At 43.2% G+C, this 11788-nt stretch overlaps 1 protein-coding gene across 4 annotated transcripts in view; it reads right to left on the bottom strand.

Annotated features, from left to right (window-relative positions):
* Positions 1-1314: 1314 nt before the first annotated feature.
* The window catches only part of sema4c (sema domain, immunoglobulin domain (Ig), transmembrane domain (TM) and short cytoplasmic domain, (semaphorin) 4C), a 185794-nt gene continuing 175320 nt past the window's right edge, over positions 1315-11788 (bottom strand). For all 4 annotated transcript variants that reach the window (XM_059641223.1, XM_048522715.2, XM_048522717.2 and 1 more), the window contains 5 exons: positions 8720-8835; positions 6199-6350; positions 5385-5446; positions 3271-4453; positions 1315-2622 (listed from right to left, as the gene is read on the bottom strand). In XM_059641223.1, the coding sequence (XP_059497206.1) occupies positions 3612-4453; positions 5385-5446; positions 6199-6350; positions 8720-8835 (1172 nt within the window). In that variant the 3' untranslated portion in view covers positions 1315-2622; positions 3271-3611. The remainder of the gene's footprint in view (positions 2623-3270; positions 4454-5384; positions 5447-6198; positions 6351-8719; positions 8836-11788) is intronic.

The following is an 11788-nucleotide window of genomic DNA, read 5'->3' as shown; positions in this document are numbered from 1 at the left end:
TGAAGCATTTGAAGGTATAGGATTAGGATGAGAGGGGTAAACACCAGCAACCTCCAAACCACAGGTTTTTTGCTCTTGAACAGAGCCATGGACTTTGCTAGTCACATCACATGTCGGCCTTCATTGCAGGGACAGCATGTCCCTGGCGGCACACCTGTTCCTGTCGTGTTATGTTAGGTCTGTAACGGTTGTTGCTAGAAGTTGGGTTGATCAATTGAGTTTTTCAGCAGATCCTGCAGGCTTTGTGTACTGAAATTGGCATTCACCTTTATGTCTACTTTTTGCACAGGCCTGTGCCAATACAGGTAGTTACCCAAGAACATGACCATTGTGTTCGTGTGGAGTTGAGGAAGTTTGTGTTGTCCAAATAGTGTCTATTATTCATCAATCGCATGACAGCCAACTTGTGTTAAACCAAACATCTTCAAGCAGAAATGCCTGTAGTCATTGACACAACCTCGAATGGGCAGGAAGTTAGCACCATCTAGTGGCCACATTGAGCATGTGTGCAGTTGGTCCATGAGGATTATGGCCGGCCGAACAAAGTAACAGAAGTGTTCTCAGATTTGTGGATGAAACTGTCATCTCTGAAAGGGGCACTCTGAGATTGAGCTCTTAGATTGTGCATAGCAGCCATGATCAGCAATTTCAAGGAAGAACAAGAGAATTTTACAGATGTTTTAGCAGAATGTTTATCTGTTACAAACTCAGCCTCTTCCCTCCACTCCCCTTCATCTCATGTGACCTAAACCAAAAGGCCATGCTGGATACAAACCAGCACGGCATACAAAACTCAGCTCTTCTCTTACAGTCATGGTGAAAAGGAGAGAAGAGAGAACAATAACTCAATTCTTCATTACCTTTGAATTTCACCTACTCATAGCAACATTCTCCTTGCTGCTCTATGTGGACCAGACAAGACGGTAGAAATCTCATTTTTAAACATGTCCCTTGTCAGGGGTGTGTGTTCATACTCACAACTCTTCCTGGTTGAGTTTTCCAGTCTTCGTAAATTGAGGAATCATTTTTAATGAGGACACTACAAAAACTCCCCTGCAGATAGCAAATCATGGCCCCACTTTCATGTCAGTCAAAGAGCACGTGACATGCTGCAGGACCATCCGATATTTCAAGGCACCATCCTTCTCCCTAGAGCTTAGTCGGCTCAGCAGATGAGTGAATTCTGTGCCGTTGCAATTTTCAGACCAATGTGAAAGCCCACGCAATCAAATTAGCAGCCTATTTCCCATTGGCTCAAAACAAATTTTCACTTGAAGAACCAAAATGGCGCACACAGAAATCAGAAACAGCCTGTGATTCACTTAACTTTAATCCTTTTGAAATTGATTGATATAAAAATATTTTAAATATTTTGGACTGTACAATACTTAAATTACATGCTGAGTTCAATAAGTTACATTTTAGAGTAGAATACCAACTGCAAAACAACTGAACACCTTTTGGTGCCAACACATCAACTTTATCCTCATGCTTCCTTCCCTGCTGGACAACTGAACAAGGGCATAGGATTTATTCTGTGCAGCAATTCTTCAGGGAGCCGAATTCAGGAGGTCTTGACTGAATTCCTCTTCCACCTTCTGACCAACATACACGTACTCAAACAAACAATGTTTCCGGTCAAAGCTATCAGCTGTTTTGTGCCCAATCTGCACTAAACTCACTCTGCCTTCAACTACATTCTAGGTTTTTCTCAGACATCAGTCTGATCCAGTGTATGAAACACTGCCTCACTCATGGAACACAGTCTTAGTGATGTGTTCACAGCTGTAGCCTTATTCACAGATAACAAGAACACTGCACACAAGACATGTCCAACAATCCTCACCTCGATTTCATATCCGTCCTTGTCAAACATCTCATTATACATCCCATAAACTAAGGAATCACTTTGCTGACATCTTCAACAAATTCCTGCATTGCCCACTTAACAAACAAGCAGACATCATCAAACATTGAATTATGCTGCTCATCTATCCCATTCTGTACACAGCCAATTAAAACTCCACGTCTTAGTCACGTTCTAACAGACACTAATCTGGCACTGAAACCCCGAGTGCCAAGGATTCTATGTCCATCAAATGTGTACTTTCAAAAACACATCTGATTTGGTTGTATCCTGGACATACATTTGTACAGAAACCATCCAAACTTGCTGATTGAGTACTTCCCAAAACTCATAGCACACTTTACACAGAAACCACCCCGACTCTAACATGAAACTGAGACACTGCAGCCTGAACCCAAAGGTCACACTCCTACCTCTATCATCAAGCCATGGGTACATACTAGTTATTCTCGTCACTGATGATAACCATCAGGAGCAGGTGATCTGGACAATTTGAGCACACCAACCAGCAGTAAACATCAAGAAGAAACAGTCACGATCAGAGAATACTTGCCCAACAGATTGCACAGTTCATTCCAAAACCAGAGCCAATAGGCTTCTTGTGGGGTCTAACATGACAGTATTTGTATCAGCAACACAAGCTATGGTTTTGGTACAATGACCATTTAGGCCCAAGGTGCCCATCTTGGAACTTTGACACCAAGAATCTTCTGTTGGCTCCACTGCAGCAACTTCTGGTCCACTCTTGCATTCAACTGAGAAAAGAGAATGACCAGATTAGACAATGAACACAGCACAAGCAAACACTATACCATCCATTGTTACACAAAATGACATAGATAGAGATTACCATTGCGGTTGCTCACATCAGGAGAACAGCGATGTACTGTTCCAGGATTCAATCAGAACGCGAGTGGAAGCAGAAAAATGTGGCAGCAGTGTGTCAGACCAATTCGGACCTGTTACATGTGTATGTAGAACAGGTGTGCTTTCGGTGATGGGGGTACAGAGACTGGCTTCCACTGCAACAAAATCACTGAGCAACCCAGACAACAGTAATTCATACATTGCAAATACCATCTCACAACTGCCACCACCCAGCGCCCCCGCACCCACCAAAAGAAAAAAGCTGCACCTGCCAACGTGAGCTGAAGACAACTCCAGGCTGACCGACTTCTACCCACAGCATGACAGCATCATATTTCAACAACCACTGCTCTAAAGTCACCACTTTCAACTCTTAAGAATTCCTTAATCTCAGCCAGTCCTGACCCAAGAGCTCAAGGGCAGGACAACAACTTGGTCTTCACACTTTGCTTTACTGAAGAGTATCGAGTATGTCTTCACTTCTGCAACTTGACCAGTTCACAAAAACTCTCAGCAAATAAGGAAACTTAACTTACATGGCAATGCAGCAGCCACCGCGAATCACAGCAATCACCACAAGGCAGGAAACAGACCATCAGTTGGGAGCCTCTCATCCTGTTCACAGTTTCACACCAAGTCTGGTGATAAACATGGTCAGTACAGTGTATATAGACATTCTGTGCTAAGTTAACTGTATTAGGTTTTGGGAATTTGTGAAGTTCAAAATTTGAAATCTTCATTTTTAAAAGCAGGTGTGGTATCTTGTGGAATATATACATAGTCTCCATTGAGTTTATAATTCAGTGTGTGTTTCTCATTTGTCCTATTTACACAAAAGGTGAGGTAGCCTTATGCCATGTGGAGAGCCAACCATCACTCACACTGAGGACTCCTCTGGGTTCGCATCAGGCAACATTTGACGCTGTTTCAGCTTCTTCCGTAACTCTTCAGAGAATGGGTCCACTGCATCTTCCCCAAGCTGCAGCCGAATGTAGCCATTCGTGTTTGCGCCACGGATGTTGGCTAGGTTGAGCCGGGTGGGAGACTGAACAGCTGTGGGCAGGGGCTGCCCAGGAATACCATTAGCAGTACCATTGTGAGATGGCGAGCTACCATTCGGACTCAAGGCATGGCCAGGTACAATTTTCAGGGAGCCATCAGAGTAATAGTATGAAGGTGACTCCCACAGCTTCTCATCGGAGCTTGATGTCTGGCTGGGAATGAACTTTGTACCCTTGGGCACCTCTTTGGACAGGATGCAGTCAGTGGGGTAGGCATTAACACAGTCTACTTCCTTTGTCACCTCTGTTTTTTCCAGCCGCGCCCTGAGCTTTCGGTTCAGATAGATAACTACTCCCAGCAAGCAGATGCAGACCACTCCCAAGACAAACGCACAGAGCCAGACCAATCCAAGATTGTTAACCGCCGCTCTGCTTTCCAGTGCCGTGGCAGGATTGGAAACAACATTCAGCAAGTATTTTCCCACCAAAAGGGGCTCATGTTTCTCATCAGAGAAACACAAGTAAATGCCACTCTGTTGTACCTGTACATCTGATATTAACAAAGATTTAGACTGAATTTCATAGTTGCCATGAGGTATTTGACCCAAATCCTGCTGTTGGAATTTCCACTTGGGCACAGCCAGGTTGGAGATGAGTTGGCATGGCAGGAGAATGCTGGTACCAGCAGCAACAGTCAGGTTCTTGATCTTCAGTACACCTACAAGGTCATAATCAGAAGAACAGCAAATCAACCTCACCTTAGGGCACATCAACAATCGTCACAAAGTCATTCCGTGGATGCAAACATATTTAGTCAAATGGTTTGCACAATCTCTGGGCCATGAAACCATTTGTTACAACTGAAACACAGCTCCAGCTTTTACTTCGCAATCTACAACATGACAATTAGCAGATGACCGACACAGTTATTAAACAGGCAATTCATGCTGTCTAGGAAAGTCAGGAGGCCCAAGCTCCTCCTATTCAGTACAGTGTCACACTTGATGTCTGTCTGAGAGCAGCTGAAGTCTGAAGTCCATTTGTGAATGACTACATCTCCAGCAACATTTACGTGCAGTTCACACTCAAGTCCTGTTGTACTTCCATACATAATGTTTCAACAGAGGGAAGACGTCAACAAGAACAGACAGAGCACATGGTACGCTCGTCAAACAATGTAAAGTCCACTGAGTTCCCAGATTTCACCATGGACAAGAATAAAGCATGAACTGCATTACTGATACACATTCACAGTGAACCAACTCATGGAAGCACAGAATCTTCAGCATGCAGAGCAGTTGCTCCAAACCAGAAGCTCTTCATTTTGAGCCAGTAAAAGGAGTTGCATAGCTCTCCCGATAGCAATATTTTGGCCAAAAGCGTACATGCCAGGCATTGGCAGTGACACCAAAAACAAACTAGTAGTGGAGCAAGTGGAACTGAGTCAGGGCACATCACATACAACTCCATGTACTTGTATGGAGATGTAAAAAGCACCATTTGCTCAGACTGCTTCTAAACTCAATGACTGCAGCTTGACTGTTGAGAACAGACGTCACTGTTTATAAGTTCATCTCCTCTTTCTCCTCCTAAATCATCAACACCAGGAAGAACCCACCACCACTATCCAGATCACTCAGTCCTCTTACCTGGAGTGTCATGGCACATTCTGACATCTGCAAAGTCAACATCCTGTTCCACATCAAGAAATCTTTGGAAAAAGAAATAAATCACTGGAGGTTAGTCTTCACCAAAATGGATTGACACACTGTAGCATCAACTGAAGTCATCATTCTGTTCTGTAGAGACAAGAGACCTGTCAGTTCCCTATTTGGGAACACTGTCCCAGGGTTTGCACCTAACCAGCTGGAATGGCCTCTGTGACCAAATTCATTAGATTGTACTTCTGTGTGCCTTTCTGCAAAAGATTAGGGACAGCCAGCAGTCACTGCAACATACATCTTGCCATATGACTTCTCCCCAACCACAGCTTCCTTCTAACAGAACTCCTTTAATTATGTCACTGACTCAAATGGTAAATTAGTTCACCAAGTGAGAAGTTCAATGATCATCGTGGCAGCGAACCTCCAACTTGACCTGGGGAACCTTTGTGAACTGCACGCCATTCCTTGAGGTCAACCAGGGGGAGTGTGTGGGGGTGGGAGTGTGGTTTCAAGACCAACAGCAGCCACACGACTGAAACACATTCACTTAGGGGACACATTCCAGCTATGTCCAGCCCAGCATCCTAGGATACTGGTGCAAAGTAGGCTGCTTTTTCACCCGGTTCCCAAGCATTTTCCATCACCATCCCAAAGACATCTCTGAAATCTTACATGTCCCAGATGCAGTTCATTTTAAAATGACCACATTCAGGAGGGTCACTATTTAGGTCAAAAATACCAGTTGTATTCACACAAGAAAAAAATAAATAACAGTCTAAGATTAAGACTGAATCCTTACCCAGATGATTCATCAAACCTTGTGCATCCCCACTTTGTCCAGGCACAATATGGATCCCTTGCCAGGATACAATCCACACAGGTTTGGTATTTCTCACAGTCTGCAAATGGCACCTGAACGACCTGACTGCGAGATCCAGCGAACAGGAATTTCTGTGGCAATGTAAACATGTAGAAGAATTTAATACCACTCTTTGGTATTATAACATTTTTCCCCCCACTGTGAAAATCCCCTTGCCGCATTGCATTTGTGCAGCATCATCACATTGGGAATCACTCCATTTCACCAAAACCTCAAATTCTCTAATCATTCATCTCACAGCACGAACTCAGAGTCCAACAGGTTTATTTGAAAACACAAACTGTCTACCTTACTCTGTACACTTTTGGGTTACACACTCTCTCACAAACACACATACACACAAACCTACACAGTGAATCATTTCATCCAAGAACTGTCTTATGGTTATTCACTCCACTCATATTATTGGCACAAAAATGCTATTTTGTCAAGATACACATAATTTGGAGTCATATTCAGGGTGGCATTTAATGAATTCCAGCTGTTGGAATAAAGCCAGCCTGATTCAGGTTAACATGCAAACAGATTCTGGATAAGTTCTGACACCTACAATTTTAGTGTCTGACCTGATGATAGGAATACACAAAACCTACCTCTGTGCTTATTGGAAATTTGTTAAGCCAGGTACACAGTGATGAAACCTTTAATGATGTCATCACCATGACTTCAAACATTAAGGAATTTGCATTTTAATCAATCATAACTAGCATCTCCTTTTTAACAGTTCTCCATATCCTGCTTCTGCAATTTCTAGAACGCAGGAATGTACACATGATTACAGATTCAACAGGATGCAGGCAGCCAGCCATCTTATGGTTATTCACTCCACTCACTATTTGCATGATCCTTTGATTTCTCTGCCCTTCATCTCTCTGCCTATAAACTCTGTCTAAGAGTCTTCTCTCACTGCACCTGACAAAGGATACTGCACTCCAAGAGCTTGTCATTTCAAATAAACCTGTCAGATGAAAACCTGGTGTCATGTGATTTTGGATTCTGACCACCCCAGTTTTCTAGCCATCCTTTTACCTGCAAACATGCAGCCCATAAGGACATCTTAAGCTTCTTGCCTAATGCTGTCAAAATTGGCTTTTCTCTAGTTGTTGGAGGGGATCCTGAGGGATGGGATTTACATCTATTTGGAAAAGGCAAGGACTGACTAGAGATAGTCAACATGGCTTGGTGCATGCAAAATCGTGTATCAGGAACTTAGTTCGGGTTTTGGAAGAAGTGACAAAGAGGACTGATGACGGCAGAGCAATGGATATGATCTGTATGGAAGACATGGTACATTGGTAAGCAAAGTTAGATCTCACAGAATAGAGGGAGAACCAACTAGTTGGATCAAGAACTGGCTCAAATGTAGAAGACAAAGGGTAGTAAATGAGGTGTGCTTTTCAGACTGGAGGCCTGTGACAAGCAGTTTGCAGGGTCTACTGCTTTTTGTCTTTTTATCTAAGTTATTTAGATGTGGACATAGAGGGTACAGAGGCGGAGCTCGCAGACGACACAAAAACTGGCGGGGTAATACAGAGCAAGGAATGTTGTCTCATAGTGCATGAAAATCTTTATCAGATGAGCCAACGGGCTCGGTAGTAGCTGGTGGAGTTTAATTTAGAGAAATGTAGACTGGTGCATTTTGTAACGGCCAGTCAGGGCAGGACTTATACACTTAGCGGTGAGGTCCTGTCGCTGAACTAAGACAACCTGGAGTGCATGATCATAGTTCCTTGAAAGCAGAGTTGCAGGTAGATAGGACAGTGCAGGCAGTCATTGGTACACTTGGATTGAGCATAGGAGTTGGGAGGTCATGTTGCAGTTGGGTTAGGCCACTACAGGGAAACATTAAGGCACACAGAAGCAAAACAGTAGCGTTCTGAACATCAACAGCCAAGGCCATCACTGACTTTGGGGATGGTCAAGGTGCACTGAGGAAATACTGCCAGGCAATGACAAAAGGACCTCACACTACAGTTAACTTATAGTTCCCTGATGACAGAATGGAGGCTATCAGCTGCAGAGCTTTGGGATCACTGTGTCCTCTTGGTCAAATTCAGTTTTATCTAGGACTGCACATTTCATTAGAAAAAGCATATGAACACTTAGTTTGGATGACAGCGCAAGGAATACAAGCTACCAAGTGTTATTCTATCTCTTTGTGTCAGAAACACTGAACCTTCTGACACTCTCTTATAAAGTACATACCATGGCCCAGTTTAACCAAGTGGTGGGCTTAAAGTCCATCACAGTACACTGTTCTCCACTGCTTATCTGCAATGTTGTCAGCTAACATACATTCTGTGATCCTGACAAACACAGCAGTAACAGCGAAGCAAACTGAGCAGTGACATGGGATATGTGTATGTCATTGACTTATTTGGGGGAGCTTAACATCTGCTGACAGTGAAGCCTGATGATCTGTTGGATGGGACAGACTTACTTTCTTCTTGGAGATGGCTAAGGTTTCAATTGGCTGAGGGTCCACAAATAGCTGGAGCTCTTCAATAATGTGCAAGTGGGAGCCAATCATCACAGCCTTGTGCAGCCATCCTGCTCCTATTCATCAGGAAGCAAACACATGCGTGAAAGTACTATTTGAAATGGAAAACCACTATATCAGACACTACTTACCGCAGAAATAGAACAAAAATCTGTTTGGCTAAACACCACCGGATGGCCTTCTTTACTATGCAACATGCCCTGTCCCAGCAAATGTACAATCCTGTAGCTGAATACCGGATTATTGCTGAGCCTTAGAAGTACTCCTGTTCAACACCATGGATCACATTCCTGATTGTGAGGCAGCTGACTTGGCCCCATCTTACCAACAAGATCACTACCAACTGTTGGGCAAAGAACATTCCAAGGGAAATGAACAAGTTCACTTCTGTGGCTGTATGGACCAAAATGATTAGTGACTGGCAATTATGCAATGTTGGCATGGCGTGAATGCAACCATTCTCTGACCCGTTACATGTTACTAGTAACCCAAACTTCAGATGTCTGATGTGACAGTCTAGAAATTCATCACCAATTCCTGTCTGTCTTTTCCATAATTTGAGGCAGGACTAAAAACCAATGTTGCCCACAACTTCTGTGCAGTACCACGTCTACTATTGCATGTACCTTGTTTTCACGGTTTGACTGTATAACCTCATGCATGCACAGAGTTGCTGGGTCGCCATTCACTGCCCATTGAAATTTGCAGGGAGCAATTAAGGATCTAGTACATTGCTGTATCTGCAGTCACCTGTCCATGACACCATTTAACGATATCAGATTTCCCACCCTAAAAATGATCTCAGTGAATCATTGGTAGTTTTATCCATTTACATTTGTTAAACACACAGGCTTTGTAGCTATTGTGTTCCTTAAAAACCTCTGCTCCCAAACAAATCTCCTCGGCTTTTGAACGACTCCATGAGTGACTTGACAACCATGTTAATCACTTTTCAGTTAGGTATACTACAGTACGGTGCCTCTGAACAACTTTTCAATTTGTGCATCATGGTTTCCAGGTAGCACACTTTGTCTGTACCAGCTGACACTGTTGCCTGCATTACAGATTCTACTGGTGAACAAAAACAACTTCTACACAAGCCACCTCTAAGAACCACCAGTACATAACATTATTCTCTGTTGCTTCTTTTTGTCACACCAAGTTCAAGTTTGGTAGCATTATTTCAGAAAGGCTGGCCTTCACCCACAGGTTGATCATTGCGCATCTACAACTCTAAGCATGTATTACTCGAAGAGGCGTTCAGTTCAAGTCACAAGCTTCTCCTTGTCAAAATTACTCACCTGTTGGCCCAATACACAGACTTGCAACTAACTGCAACTTTTTCCAGTTCTGACCTGCATTAGTTGGACTTAATTGCAGGCCATTGCTTTAATTAGCACTTCAATCAATCATTTCTCAGTTGTCTGCAATATAGGAAATCCCAAAAATTGTGGACAGTTATATCAGACAACTGAGCTCCTCAGCCTGAGACAGCATTTCCAGGACGACAGGGATTTGAGCTTTAGCTGAAGAATTACATTTAAAAGATGAAGTTGATATCAGTGATCATGAGCATTCAAGTGCTGGATTGCTTCACTGGCATCCAAGATCAAGCGGCATCTTTGATTCCTACCCTGACTATGCTTCCTGTCACCCCAGACCCACAGCAAAATTGCTGACTTTTAACTGCTCAGTTCAGTCAGTCAGCAAACCGCTCCAGTGCCTTAAAGTGTGCATCAAATCTGGACTGACTTACCATGGTGCCTTCATCATGAATGCATTAACAAAGAGTTGACTGTGTGTCTCACTCCTTACCCCAAATCTCCAATTTTTATCCTGACTGTGTCTACTTACAGTTCAAACCCCAAACTGGCGTCCTTATCTCTCATTTCTGAGAAGTCGTACTGACTTGCCCCCATGCCCGTTATGTGTATTCTTGAATTTCCAAAAAGCAACATCTTCTGGACTACTTTAACAAATGCTGTGCTTACTACTATCCCCAATTTTGGGTTCAAAGCCAAGCTCTGACCCCAAATACTACTTTGTGAGGTGAGGAGGTGGGGGTGGGGATGGTGGTGGTAGCAGCGGAGAGACGACTGATTGTACCCATGAGGCAGGGATGGCAATCATTTCAACCTCACATAAAAACCAGAGATAATTCCCAAAGCCAAATTTTGTAAATGCCTAATGTGACTCCACTTTCCCAGCTACTTTTATCCCAGACAGCAATATCGGCAACAGACAATGCTAGTCACCAAACAGCAGTGTCATCATCGTGTAGAGTTGTTCTTCAAAAAAAAAAGGCATTTGAAAAGCCCCTGCTTTGTTTCTAATTCATAATTTCAGGATGCATGCATCATTAGCAGCCCATCCCAATGTCCCCTTGATTGACAGAGCTAGTAGAACAGCGGACGGAATCTGGATTGGCATTCTTATCTCTTCTAGCCTGCACAACAGAGCTTTGTCCCTCAAGGACTTCAGTGAGGCTCACAGATTTTTATGAAACCATTACCAGTATTGACACACAGTTATGTTAATTCAGCCTTTTTTTTCCAAAAATTGGAAAACCAGGAATGTTTGTCTTCAGTTCAATTTTCACCATCTGGCACGAGATTTGAACCCATGTCCCAAAAGCATCAGCCTGGAGCTCTGATTTACTACAGTGACATTTCGAAAACACTACAGCCTCCCATTCTTGGAAAATCTGTTCAGATTTGTCAGTTTTGTATTGCAGGCATAAGCGCATCATATTTAGTTACACACTTACACAAATCTCCAAGCAGAACACGCATGACCCGAGATAACATTTGAGAAAAGGAGTCAAATTCACATCCTTTCCATTGCACACCTCTCAACAGTTACTGCAATTTACCGACCCATCAGGATCACTTCCCTAGGCAAGAGAAAATTCATTTTTGCCTGGAAAAGTTCATTCTCTTGCATTGCTACTGACCAGTTAAACGCAGAATTTCACAGCATGTCTATTCTTTCAGCCATACCGAACTGGAT

This window comes from Stegostoma tigrinum, chromosome 40 (genome assembly GCF_030684315.1).
Source record: "Stegostoma tigrinum isolate sSteTig4 chromosome 40, sSteTig4.hap1, whole genome shotgun sequence".
Classification (NCBI taxonomy): domain Eukaryota; kingdom Metazoa; phylum Chordata; class Chondrichthyes; order Orectolobiformes; family Stegostomatidae; genus Stegostoma; species Stegostoma tigrinum.
Note: the sequence above shows the minus strand (reverse complement) of the source record. Positions and strands in the feature narration are given on the sequence as shown.